The sequence below is a fragment of the Camellia sinensis genome, chromosome 6, assembly GCF_055761805.1.
Source record: "Camellia sinensis isolate YWXY chromosome 6, ASM5576180v1, whole genome shotgun sequence".
Classification (NCBI taxonomy): domain Eukaryota; kingdom Viridiplantae; phylum Streptophyta; class Magnoliopsida; order Ericales; family Theaceae; genus Camellia; species Camellia sinensis.
The window spans coordinates 117,289,619-117,304,448 of record NC_138966.1 but is presented as its reverse complement, the minus strand read 5'-3'; the positions used below and the strand labels follow the sequence as shown (position 1 = coordinate 117,304,448).

Sequence of the window (14,830 nt, the reverse complement as noted above, 5' to 3'; positions counted from 1 at the left end):
AAAAAAAAAAAAAAAAAAAACTTGGCTGATTTCAGGTAAATTTAAAAAAAAAATTGAAATTTTTTTTTGGTGAATTCTGATTAAAAAAAAAATGGTGAAACAATTGCAAGGTGAGAGGGAGGAAGGGAAACAGTTGGTTTTGGCTGAGTTGACACAAATGGCAACTTTGACACAAGTTTTGGCATTTCTCAAATTTGGCATCTGCTATATTCAACCATTGGAGCATCATTTTTTAACACAGCTGCTATATTATAGGAATGGCAACTCCAATGACAAACTATTGGAGATGCTCTAAGTTTGCTAACTGTTGAGCGTTTTTAACTCACTATAAAAAAAAAAAAATACCATACTAGTAAAAACAATAAAACCTATAGTTCTCCACTTACCTTGCAAATTCTACAACCAAAATCAAACTATTAGGTCAATATGAAATCAAAGAATAAAAGTGGTGGCAGTGGTGTTGCAGGTGAGGTAAGCAAATATGAGTGAAAAAAAAAAAAAAAAAAAAGATCCATCTCCAATTTCCAAACTATAACCCTGAATATCTAACCAGAGGGTGATAATAATAACAATAGCAGTCATAGTAATTGTAACAGAAAGTGATGATAATGCTGCAAGAAACAAAGCTTCTTTTTTTTTTTTTTTTTTTTTTTTTTTGGGAAAAAATTTATTCAGTATATATGCATATTATATGTATATATATGCACACATTATGTAGAATTAAAATAATACATTGTATTCTTCCAAATCTAATACTATATTCTTTTTATTGTAATGAAAAATGAATGCAGAATGAACCAAGTAACTTGAGAAATAAAGTGGTTACAGAATGAATCTGTTATGTCTGTTTTGTTTGCTTTCCAGACATATTTTGCTTAGTATCAAGCTTCTTCCCATATCTTCTGGTTGATTGGGCTAAAAATACCACAATTTTGAAAGAAAGAAGACATAAATTACAGAAAAATGAAGATTTCCCTGTCTTCAAATGTTCAATGAGCACCATTAACTTATCTATAGTTACCTTCAAATAGGCTTCACTCATCCAAGAACTCAGCTATTTTACAACATCAGATCACCAAACACATTGTCTAAAAGCAACAATCGTAAAAGATGTATGCACAAAGGCAAAAATCCTCAAACATGTTTACATGCAATTCAATTTATCAACACAAGCTTTTGTATTGATATATAAAGCCACCACTTCAATGATGCATTCACATTTTTAACTTTTTTTTGTATTTTTATCAGCAAAGAAACAAATATTTGTTGAAATAGGGAAAAAAAAAAAGCACAATGAAACTTCCATGAATAATGGAAGTGAAAAGAAAACCAAAACCGCACTCTAAAATTTCAACTTTCAGTCCAAAAGATCCTAATGAAACTACCAGATAATGCTATTTGAAAGCAACTTCATTGATGAAAAGCTTCTAAAAGCACACCAGAACGATTTTTTAGGGAATAGAATTTCTGCCCACCGATGCTTTCTAGTGCTTTGTTTTAAGTAGACACACACAGCTTAAGACTATCTAGAATCACTTCAAGGATGGTTTTGGCATGCTTCTTGTGGAAGCCATGAAAGCCTTTTGATTTTAAGCCTAGGGTTTTGGCCATTAGCATCCATTTTGTACATTAGTGGGGTGGTCTATGTAATTAGCTGCTGGAAGCCTGGAACTACCAATTAATATCAGTTGATTTGTTGTGATACACTTTGAGGGCATGTTTGTTTGGCTGACTCATTGAGGGGATTGTATTGCTAGTGAGATCACTTCACTTATGGCTTGTTTGGTAAGCCTTATACTCTACTGGACTATTAATCGAATGGGATTGTCAATGATGTATGGAGGTGGACTTAGCTTTCTCTAGGAAATCATGGGATTGGAAAAATAGCAAAGGGATTGGAAAAATAAATGTATTTTTTTCTAAGTTTTTTATTTATCCAAATGCAACATATTATTTGTATTTTTTTTTTTTTATATTTGTTTTAGAATTTTTTTTTTTAATATAGAAATATATTTTTTATTTTATATAAAAATAATTTAACAATCCCATTACTAACCAACTCTCCCACCATCATCAAAACAAACACATATTTACTTAATTTCTCCACTAACAATCCCCACATTAGCAATTTCTTCACTAACCATCCTCTTACTAACAATTTCATCCAATCTAATCCACCAAACAAATATGACATGAGATCTTTCCGAAAAATCAATAAAATCACAAAAGAACCAAAAAATATAATAATAATAAAAATACAAAATTAATTTGAACAATGAAGGGGACAAATTTGCAGCATATCATGCTTGCCCATTGGTCTGTCATATTACTCTCAAACTTTAGTATCAAATACAAAAATAACTAGAATTGTCATATGGCAAGTTGACTTCCCAAGCAACATCAAAACCTTTTTCTGGATCCATAATACAACACACCATTATGCTGTCACAAAGAAGAAAAGCATTTTTTAAACACGTGTACATTCAAAAATGAATATAATTTAACTGATTCATATAATAATGTAGTGTAAATTTACATCCTAAAACTCTTCCCTATCCCTCTAATTTAAGGGAGCAAAAAATGTATCTAAGATAGCAAAGCTGAGGTGTAGTAAAAGAATAATCAACTAGGGAAATGAGAAACTATTGCAATTACATCCTCAAAATCAAATGGTGTTGGAGAAAACCAAAGAATAACTAATCCAGCAGTAAAAGGATTTCAGTGGTGGCAATTATAGCATTGTTCTTATGCAATGGCTGAGACAATAGTCTGCACCTTTGTGGGACGCCAGAATGTCTTTTGAATGCACAGCAAACCCTCATTGTCCTTTGAGTACGTCGATCGAATCTTCCACTGTAGAGATTGAGCCAAGTTCTCCACCTCAACTATGGTTTCAAGTTTATCCCGCATGATCAAATATCCTTCTGGCCTTAGGATTCTATCTACTTCTGCAATAATTGTGACTAATTTGCACCTGTGGCCAGAAAACCATTATTAAGTCAACAGCAATGACTGGGAGTGACTTTGCAAAGGAGTAAAACTACAAGGAGAATGTTATTCAAGACAATAACCTTTTCTTGAGATCGGAGAAGAGATGATCAGCATGAAGAAGATCATAAGATCTGGGGTAAGTACTAAATGATTCACACCAATCATGATACATCCCAAATAAGCCACGCTCATATATTATTGGAAGTGTGTCTGGTGAATTGATTGGAACTACATTCATAACCCATACATTTAGGTCTTTCAGTGCTGCAGCAAACCTAAAATCATATAGAAAGCATAATCAGGAAAAAGTCCATAATGAGATAATAAAATCTCTTATTACAGTAAAGAAAGAAAAATGACAATGAAAGCAATAATAGTAAAAACCAATAACCATAAGGTCAAACAAAAGAAATCATATGCTCTCCAGTTAACAATGTCATGGTTTTGTCCTACTACATATTCAATGTGCCACAACAGATAGCAGTTTCATCATTTCACTAAACAAAAACCAATACTCTTTCACATAAAACCCAATGGTAGTATAGTATCATATAGAAAATGAAATATATTTCCCAAGGCCCTACCTTAAACAAATGCAAAGAAGCACAACTTATTATCTGAATTTAACTGGAGCCTGTCAAGGACATGAAATTTCATGAACTTATACAAAAAACTTCAAATGCTTACCCTCCATATACAGCTCTCATGTCCATTACATTCCTCACTGCAGACCAGCTGATTCCCATACCTTTCAGATATGACATGGACACAACAGTTTTCCAGTGATCAAAGTCCTTGACGAAGTCCTCCGGAGCTGCTTTACCATAAACTCCAACCTCTGAATTTTTTAACCAGTAGGGTGCTTTCTCCACTCTTAGTGGCCATTGCTCTGGCCACCGCGACCCACGCTCTGATGCACCCACTGATACTTTGTGTATGCATGCCTGGAGCAATATGTTCCTGAATACATAACCAATATAAAATTTAGAACACGTGAATTTTGGGAATTTTCACTCAGTACAACAGTTAATGCAGGGACCAATGATTCTACCATTAAACAGGGTCACCAGTAGCCAAGTGCAGGCCTTTTAGAGCCATAACATTACTCAGATAGAAACATTAGTTTCTACCAATGTCGTACTCTTTTCTTTTCTTTTCTTTTCTTTTCTTTCCTTTTCTTTTTTTAATCTTCTCAAGATCTGGTGATGAACATGCTTTAGTGTCTTCAGTTGTCCTATTTTCTTGTGAGAGAATTGGCTGATTTGAACATCCAAACATACCCACAAGAAAATTTCCCTTAACAAAACAGACTTTGTTACCACAGAAATGTGTTTATTAATCTATAGCAATTATGAACACATTGAGAATAGTACCAAACATCAAAGCCTAATGTAGTAACAAGATGGCCCCATCCAGCAGTTTATGCAGTGAAGTTCTTTCATATATGCAATAAAAAGAATGAAAAGAATTATTTGGCTTACCCGTGAATGAGGTAGAGGCCATGCATATATAATAGATTCATGATACAATTTAAGAAATGATATAAATAAGGAAATGATTAAGGAAACAATACTAGATCAATGTTTGACACAATCACAGATTATACACATAACACTAAAAATAAAAAGATTTTTATGTACTCTAATTTCTATGTTCATCACTCCCTCTCAAGGTGGTGTGAAAATATTCAACAATCTTGCCAATGGATGACTGGAAGAAGCCAAAAAAAACCCAACGGCTAGTCCAAATAAATGCTACCGAACAAATCCAGTAGTCCACTAAATAAAAATGGCCAAAAAAAGTGCTTAATACATCAACACCACACCCTAGAAAGGGGGTCCAAAAAAAAATTGGGACTGAACTGCCCTAGAATAGCTGCCGAAGCATCTATGGCCAGGAAACAGCCTGGTCGGCAGCCAACAAGACCCTAGTCGACATCAAAGGCCGGAGCTAATGCCGAGAGATACTTTATGATCGTGCCGGACCGTTGTAGAAACTAACCGGAATCAATGTTGGAACAATTTAAGGGGTCATGTAGGACCGTTGTAGAGACTAATCGGAATCAATGTCGAGATAGTTTAAAGGGATCACGCCGGACCGATGTAGAGACTAATTGGAATCAATGTCGAGATACTTTAAAGGGATCACGCCGGACCGATGTAGAGAACTGGATGTTGAACCAGCAAGTGTGGCACACACATATATTAGAAAGTGGTAATGAACGATGATGGCAACAGATGACTGAGTGCACCAAGGGACGACTTATTAAAAAGTGCGCCAGTGGACGGCTTTCGTTGTGCGCCAGAGGGGGCGGCTTAGATGGTTCACATGGTATATCACCATGCTCACCATGATATAGGTATAATACTCCTCCCCCCTCTTTCAAACTCACATAAGTTTGAAGATAGAAACCTATTTGAAGTTGAAATACAGGAAAAGACAAAGTGGAACAGAAACACACACAAAAATAGATTGCGAGTAAAAAAAAAAAGATGATAGAGATATTTAGGATAGGTATAAACTAATGGATAAATGAAGAGATCACCATGAAGTGATACTGAAAGAAAATATGACAGTGGAATGGGTTAAAATCCGACGGGCAGCCAAGGCAAAACTGACGCCCGCCAGTGAAGCAAAATTACTAGGTAATTAACCTAACTCTGATACCAAAAAGAGTGAAAATAATTATTTGGCTTACCCATGAATGAGGTAGAGGCCATGTATATATAATAGATTCATGATACAATTTAGGAAACGATATAAATAAAGAAACAATACTAAATCAGCGATTGACACAATCACAAATTATATGCATAATACTAAAAATAAAAAGATTCTATATACTCTAATTTCTATATTAAATACAAATACTCACCGATTTCAATGTTTCAACATCTGTAATTAAACAAATTTCTCATGTGTTTCTAAATGTTTGAACATTTGTAATTAAATAATTTTCTCATGTTGTAAACTAAAATAATTTGTACTAATCACAGCTCATAAAGTAATCCAAACCACCAATTCTATCATTAAAACCAACAAAACATGGAATACATAAAACACTACCATGCTGCATCCGGGTCATCAGATTCTTTACACATTGGAGGCTCATTTTTTGGTCTTTGCTCATAGCACTCATTGGAAATCGGCTTTCTGTATATAGCTGCACCAACTCGATTCAATGTATCCTTCTTAACCACCACCAGGTCCCAGCACATTGACTTTGTCAGTTTAGACATAGCTGCCATTAATTTCACAAATAATAATAATAATAAAATACTGTTAAAATCAATCTCACAACTCCATTTCTCACAAGAGAAAAATAACATAGGTTCACAAGAATTCTACCTTTCCAAATTCCAACATCTTCGGACCCCTTTCTGTAAACTGGAGTAGCAGACCACACAAAGTATCCTCCAGGGCGCAAAAGACGATTCAACTCTAAGAGAAGTTTACCCCCTGCAATGCCCATTAAAATAAATTTATAAACCCAAAATTATTCAATACCCAGGCTGTTTTTGGATTATGGATTTAGGTAAAGATTTGAAAAAGAAAAAGGAAAATGCAAGGGAAATGAAGAAAAATTTAGCTTATATTTCATTCATTCACATTTTCCGCACCTTTTCTTTTCCTTTCCTAAATCCCTACCTAAATCCATTATCAAAACACAGCCTAAAGCATATCTATTAAATGAAAAAAAAAAAAAAAAAAAAAAAAAAAAGGGCAAACCCCACCTTCAATGTGCCAAGGGACTCTACATCTAGCACAATGGACAATGTCAAAGACCTTACTGGGAAAAGGCAGTCTCTTGGTACCCATGACCGCTGATACAGCTGGGATCCCTCTTTCAAGTGCAAATTGCACTTGTGCTTCATGCTCGTCCTTGGGAGCAACTGACATTGTAAGTGCATCTCTATGAAAAAGATATCCTCCAAAGCTGGCCACCCCACACCCAACATCCAATATCACACGGCTTTGTTTACCCCAAGCAATCTGAGGAAGAGACTGCATTTTGGACAAAATACCCAATCCATGCAACAAGATTAGGATTCCCACAAGAATATTTGGGATATTAAAACTTCATAGCAATTAGGAAGTTAAGCTGAATAGAGGAACAAATAGGGTACAGAGAAAATTAAGCATAGTGTAGAACGTGGTAAGAGAAAGGTCAAAATGGTGAAGAAATGACTAATCAAAGTTGTAGAGTATTAAAGAAGACATGTAATCATAAAAACAATTCATTGCATGGACAACCAATATGAAGACGGGAACGGACATGTTGCAAAACAAGAAAAGATAATATTAGAAGAGAGGACATCAGAGAGAGTAGCGTCCATATTTGAGATGTTCATGGGAAATACAAGGGGTGACAAATAACATTGAGAACTACAGAACTTGTTCAGGCAGCTCAGCGGAAGAAAAGAGGAAAAGATAAAAAGAACAATGGTCACAATAATAATAATAATTCAATACAAGTTACAGAAAATGTGATGAGATGTTACAAATTTTTTGTTTTCTTAATAACATTGACTTTGAAGGACCATATGTCAAAAGCCGATTTCATAGATCTTAAAGACTATTACATATGATCAGAAGGATAAATTCAAATAAATCCCGTCATGTTTCTTTTTTCTCATTTTCATGCATTGAGCTTGTTGTCCAATCAAGTTCAAAGAATAAAATGTATTTGTACAGAATATTTAGAATTATACACTCAGAGAACCAAGTTAATACGTGAAGAAATACAGGATATACAAAGTATTCATACAGAATACACAGACTTAGAGATTAGAGATTTATACAAATAAAAGTACATATATTCCATAGATGGATGCACCCCCATCTATCTCTACTCAGAGCTTCATCTTGTCAATCACAGATCAGAAAAGCAGAGGAAAACAGAAGGTTTGTGTTAGGATCACAATCATTGTGAACTATTAACCTTGGTCAAAATATTGTGCACATGTTAGTCCATATAGCGTGCACATACACGTATAACAGTAGGTCTTACAATTGTATAAGCATCTTAAGCAGTTGTGACAAGTTACACTGTAACTCATGCAACATTTTTATAACGCACCTCATATTATCCCTAAAAATTTGCACATACAACAGCTTGCAATTGTAGCACTGATTATAACGACGAAAAAATGAATGAGTTTACATTCTCTAATTGTCAAATGATGCACAAAAACATGTGTACGGACAGAAAAAGCTGTATGACAAAGTCAACAATTAGACATTATACCAACAAAATAAGGCAGCATGACAGAATTAACAATGACAAGGACTAACTTCCTGGATGAAATCAATGTAATGAAGGGCGCCTTTCTTAAATTGAGTCCCACCACCAGGGAAAGTAAGGTAATCTCCAGTAACCTTAACCCAATTTTGATGCCCCTTAATTTCTGCAAGCTTTGTGTGTGGAACATTGTAGTACCATATCTGCAGAATGCACCAGAAGATCCCATTTAACCCAAACTAAAACTTCAATTGCAATAATTTTTCCATATAATGAGCATAAATAATATCTACCTGTTCCCTGCTTTTAGGCCACTTAATTGGTCGTTTGTATCCTTCTGGTAGCGCAACAAGGCAAGTTGGAGCTTCATCTGGGCAATGCCTCTCTCGATGTTCATAGTGCATTGTACTTGGAAGTTTTCTGATAGCTTGTATGTTGTCCAGGCAGGGAATATAGTCTGGCCCAGCAGTGATATTACAAATTTTCCACTTATGCTCATTTTGATCTTTTGACAAGACATTTTTTTGCAATTCCTTCTCATTCTCAGACTCTGCCACTTGAGTTGACCAAGGCCCATTTTGGATGTTAGTCTCATTCAAAATCTCAGACTGGTCTTTTGCCTGATCTTCCATCTTGTTTCCACCAGTGCTTACGTCTGAATCCTTATCTTGATTCTCTTCAATCTTCTCCTCAGTCTGAACATTGACTTTATCGTCATGCTTTGTTTCCTCTACATTTTTCTCATTATCTGGTTTCATACCCTCCTCCAAATTCAGTTGATTTTCACTTGGGCTTTCCTCTGATTCTGAATGCTCACTGGCATTCGTTTCGCCACCTTCTGTTCTAGTCTCACCACGTTCTGGATTGGAGTCTCCATCTGCTAAATTTGAGCGGTCACCACCTGAATTTGATTTCCCATCTGAATTGGATTCCGATTCTTCCTTTTTTAAATCTCCATCACTTTTGGTGCTTTCCTTTACAAATTTTTCTTGCTGTGCTTCCTCAACAGTAGTCGCCAAACTTTTTTCAGGTAAATTTTGACTGTCCTCAACACCTAAATTGCCCTTATCCCGATTATTGTCTAGGCTACTGTCATCTTTCAATGCATTCTCTGGTAAATCACCGGTACTGTCTTCAAATTGATTATGATCAGTCTCTACTTTTTCTTTTAACTTGGTTTTAGTCTCCGGGAAAGAGAACCCTAAATTCTGAACAGGAACAATGGATGATGACATCAGCATCCAAACTCCAACCAAACAAACACCCACAAGCACAACGGCAGTAATACTCGAACAGTAACTCAATGATTTCCTCCCATCCACCCTGGAATATCTTCCTAAAGCCATATTTTGAGGCACACAAGCTCAATATTTTATGCCTGGCCAAAAAAAAATTACAAAGAATGAGAAAAAAATGAAATGGCAAAACCAAATTTCCTGCAATGCAATGGAGCAGAGCACAACAGATGTATTCATTTTAATACCAAAAATCAGTACATACTGCTATAAGAAATAAAGTTCCTAATATCAGTTTGATTAAGATAGGCAGCCAGCCCAATCAATGGATCAGAACTGTTGAAAATTTTATTGCGAACACACATTTTGCGAGAAAGTTATCTTTTGACATATTTTTTTCCTACACAATGCATATGTAAACGCATAGACGTATATGTATTTGATCATTAATGAATCTAGATTTCTATAGCAATTGTATTCTTATGTGACATATACCCCAAAAAACAAAAGATAAATTGATTATGTCATAATAGGATTACCAACTATCCACCATGGAACAATCTTGGTTACCCAGAAAACAAAAAAAAACAAAACAAAAAACTTAATGATGAATTTGCACATGTTCTATGTAAGAACATATGTGCACATACTATATAATGTTGGTTTCTCAAAAATTACAAATAATTAGCTATGAAGACATATTCATAGAATACATATACACACATATATATCTTCAAGAAATCAAACAAAGCCAGATTGATGGAAAATGTTGAGGAAAACATTTATCCAAGCACAGACAACCCGCCAGTTTTATACTTATTCAGAAATTTATATTTTCAAACAATTGTTTCAATTTCAGCTATATAAAGATGTAGAGAAAAATTCACGTTGCCCCCTCTCAAACTATCATACTTGTCACTTTACCCTTGAACAATTTGAACAATTACCCCCTTAAACAATTGACACTAGTTCACACTATCCCAAACCGTTACATGAAGTTAACATGTTTTATGAAATATCCCACTTGTTGGCTCAGCACACACAATCAATTGAGAGTGTTTATTAGCTTCGGCTCCAATTAAGGATACAAATTTCCTGATACCATGCAACAAAACACAACCTATTGTTTAGAAAATATTCAATAAACACAAAATATAACTAATTAAAGAAAATCATCTGTACAAATATTTTTTTGTATCAGTAGGTGTGATATTCCCTCGGGGTAAAGTGAACTAAGAGTAAAATGAACTAATGTCAATAATTCAAAAAAGTAATTGTTTAATTGATAGTTTAGCACAAAATATAACTAATTGTAGCAAATTAAGCAAATCATGTTGTTGGCACCACAAAATATTATTATTATTTTATATATTCGCTGGACACGTGGCACTATCTTGTTCACCTGGAAGTTAATAGAAGTTATAAAACGTAAAGAATTTGAGTGACACATGGCATTGTAGGAATGAAGAGGAGAGATGTAGTGAGTTATTGGTGGTTAACTTAGTGGTAGTTACCTAGGTAGTTTTTTCCTACAATTTGTCTATAAATAGCCATTCATGGCTTCATTGTAAGAGAGGACAACATCAAAGACATTTTGGATCAAATTATATCTTTTTCTTTCCTATCTTAGGAGTAGTTTTTAGATAGTTATGAGTAAATTCAATATTTGTAGTTGTTGTATCAATTTCGTTTCTAGGAATAGGAGTAGTAGTAAGGTAATTTATTTCCCAAAATCGTAATCATCTTGTACTCATCAAGGAATTACAATTATGTTTTTGTAATTGTTTTGTCTTCAATTCAAATACATACTTTTTCTCTCTCTTTCATTTTTCTGTTTATTTTCTTTACACTTGACAAATTTGGGAGTCCTTGAATCTGTCAAGGCATTAAAACCTCACACAATCGCTTGATATTTGTATAGTGAAATTGTGTTAACGCACTTTCAATCGATGCCTAACAAAAATTTTACGAACACATGTGCACAAATATTTTTTTTGTATCTGTAGGTGTGATATTCCCTAAAAAAATTTACTAACTATAATTAAAACGCACTAAAGCCAATAATTCAAGGAAGTAATTTTTTAAATTGATAGTTCAGCGGAGAAAATGACACGAGTGTGATAGTTTGAACAAGAAAAATTAATTTTCCCAATACGTTAATATAGAAACTGTAACTAGGATTGCCAACAAGTCTTCCTCCACATTCCCATTGAATTTCCGAATTTCTGAATTTAATGTCACTCTTCAACCAGAAAAGTTTTTCCCAATTCAATTCTCATGCCTAATGTCTACCCAATTTCTTTGCCAAACCCACATTGATGGAACTATATCAAATTAAATAACTTTGCATACAAAGCTATAGCTCAACTTCTTGCTAGTAGATTTCCAAAATTAGGAGAGAGTTAGTTTGCACAATAGCAAAGAATTTCAAGCTAAACCTGTATTTCAACTAATTAAGCACTCAAACATCAATTTTTCAAATATAACACAGATCATAAAACAACACTGAACTTACACCAAACTGAAATCTATAGATCCTGAACAGCTATTACAACAAATTAATAAATAAAATAAAATAACCCAAAAAATGAATTAAAGTCACACTTCAACTAAAAGGCAAAGAAAAAACACAAAATGAGAGAGAGAGAGAGAGAGAGAGAGAGAGCACCTGTGTTTGTGGGTGGAGAGAGTTTTGCTATGGATCTGATCGGAAAATCAGGGGTTTAAGCTCATTTTCTGTATAGAGAAGACGTATGCAATCTATATACATTACGGAGAGATTGTGATGATACGTACAAAGATCAAGTGATTTAAAATTTTGGTCACAAAAATATCAATATAAAACTTTTTTAGTGATTTAAAAAAATCATCACAAAAAAAATTATTAATTTTTAACTTTTAGAAACATTTTAAAAAATTCGTTACAAAAAATGTCACTAATTATAAATTTTAATGATAATTTATAAAAATTATAAAAAAATATTAATTATTAATTTTTAGTAACACGTGCAAAAATCGTAAAAAATTACTTTTAGCAATAATTTCAATATGACTTATTTTTAATAAAATTAGATGGAAATTAAGTTTAATTATTAGACCTATTCATAGTTTACCCTTTAATTAATAAGCTCTTTTTTATTTTCATTTTAGTTAAATTAAAATAGGCTCTATTAACACTTATTTGATTGGACGAATTATATAGAATTATTAATTTATGAGATTTCAATTTTATTATTAATAACATAAAATATATATATAACTAAAATTATATATTTGCAAATTTGTTGCAAAACAAATGTGAACAAAAGAGAATTATATATTTCACTAATCTAATTAGATAATCAATTATACAAAAATCTTGTGAATTGTTAATCCCCTCAATATTAATCATATTAATCAAATAATCCCTTGATGTATTAATTCATATAATACTTAACTTATTTTTAATTAAAATTTGTTAGGCATATAAATACAAAAGTGATTATCATTTTTTTTTTTTTTTTGTGTCTTTACATTGTGTTTTATTTACTCTTGCCAAAAAGAAGATAGGACTATTTTACATCAAAATTATGGAATTTGTTATATTTTTTAAAAAATTTCACACTATTGCATAATTTATCCCTTTTTTATTATTCTAATTTAATTACAATTTGCATTCTTATATTTTATATAAAATCTCACTTTAATCATTTTATTTTGAAAAGTAACTTGCACCGACGTTTATTGAAATTTGTCTTTAATAGGACTATTTTATATCAAAATTGAAAACCTTGTTATATTTTTTAAAAACTTCACACAATTGCATAATTTATCTTTTTTTACTATTTTAAATTAATTATAATTTGCGGTCTTACATTTTAAATAAAATTTCACCTTAATCTTTTTATTTTCAAAGATAACTTACATTAACATTTATTGAAATTTATCTATTAATGATCACTAGTATTAACATTTTTCTTCAGCTAGTCAATCATTAGTTGACTTCGTCAACAACAATATATTATCAAATATCAATTTTAATAGATTGTTTATTTTTTCTCTCTTTATTCGGTTAGCAATCAGATTTAATTCAATTCAAAAGAAGAGATCCCTTATCGAGATAACAATTAGCTTTACACCAACTTCATGATAAGAATAGTAGAGTTTTGCGACAAGAACACAATACATATCCAAAAATTTTGTGTCTCCTAACTATCGAACTTAAACATTTTGTATGGAAGGGACAAAGAAGCACTGAACCACCGAGTTCGAATCCTTTATCGTTCTTTCCTGCGGCATCCCCTGCCATAGTTCAAAACAGCGTCGTTTTGGTTAATTTTTTTTTTTTTTTTCTTTCTTTTCTCCTCCCCTTTTCCTTTCTATCTCATTTTCTTGAACCCTTACCTGTTGATAGAGGCAGAGGCGAGGTCCTGCAATAATCATTCTTACCTACTATTGTTGATTGCAATATGCTTCAAGACTGATCTAACCAAACCAAATATTTTGATTTTAGATTGTTTGTATCAAACCCCATAATGTGAGAAAGTTAAAGGATGTCGTCGGCGGCAAGAAGTCTGATTTGAAGATTTGCCATTGAATTTGATTTTGAATATCAATCAAGAAAAGAAAATAAACTCAATCTGAGATTGAGAAAATATGACCCAAACATGATAAACAACAACAAATAATCGAATAAGTGTTTGGGATAAACATGATAAGCAACAGATAATCAAATAGATAGGCATATTTTATGATGAATATCACTGGAAAAAAAAAAACTAAAAATCCATTTCCGATCTACACATTCATTGGACTATTTCTGATGAATATCAATCAAAATTAAAAGAAAAAAAAAAAGTAAACCAAAAACCTAGAAACCCATTTTCGATCTTCGCATTCATCGGAATATTTCTAGCGAGCAATGGAAGAGTGGGGGGAGAGTAGGGACGAGTGTGAGCTCCTTACCTCTTCAAATGGCTCGAACAATACACCGATTAGAGGCCGACTATCCGAGCACTTGGAAGCGCAAACCAAAAACCCATTTCTAATCTTTGCTTTCAAAGAAACCACAAAACAGAAGATGCAAAATTCAGCGAAGAAGACGAAGCAGAGGACCCAAATAGATGTACTTAGTCATAGCTGACTCGTCGCCTCAGTTGTAGCCCACTTGCTGCCTCGCGTTGTAGTCGTTGCTTGCACCTACTACTCTGTTTCACCTCTACCTCTGTCGATGAGTAAGGGTTCAAGCAAATGAGATAAAAAGGAAAAGGGGAGGAGAAAAGAAAGAAGAAAAAAAAATTTAACCAATATGACGTTGTTTTGAACCTTGGCAGGAGACGCCGCAAGAAAGAACGACAGAGGATCCGGACTCCTAAACCACCAC

The 14,830-nt window shown here is 33.3% G+C and overlaps 1 protein-coding gene across 1 annotated transcript; it reads right to left on the bottom strand.

Annotated features, from left to right (window-relative positions):
• Positions 1 to 2,482: 2,482 nt before the first annotated feature.
• LOC114312991 (putative methyltransferase PMT24) lies at positions 2,483 to 12,280 on the bottom strand. Its single transcript, XM_082874596.1, has 9 exons — positions 12,137 to 12,280; positions 8,527 to 9,611; positions 8,287 to 8,436; positions 6,726 to 6,996; positions 6,340 to 6,450; positions 6,058 to 6,232; positions 3,679 to 3,951; positions 3,072 to 3,266; positions 2,483 to 2,974 (listed from the first exon to the last, which is right to left on the bottom strand). Exons 2-9 carry the CDS (start codon positions 9,577 to 9,579, stop codon positions 2,746 to 2,748), a joined length of 2,457 nt encoding a protein of 818 aa, XP_082730722.1. The 5' UTR covers positions 9,580 to 9,611; positions 12,137 to 12,280; the 3' UTR covers positions 2,483 to 2,745.
• Positions 12,281 to 14,830: the final 2,550 nt, after the last annotated feature.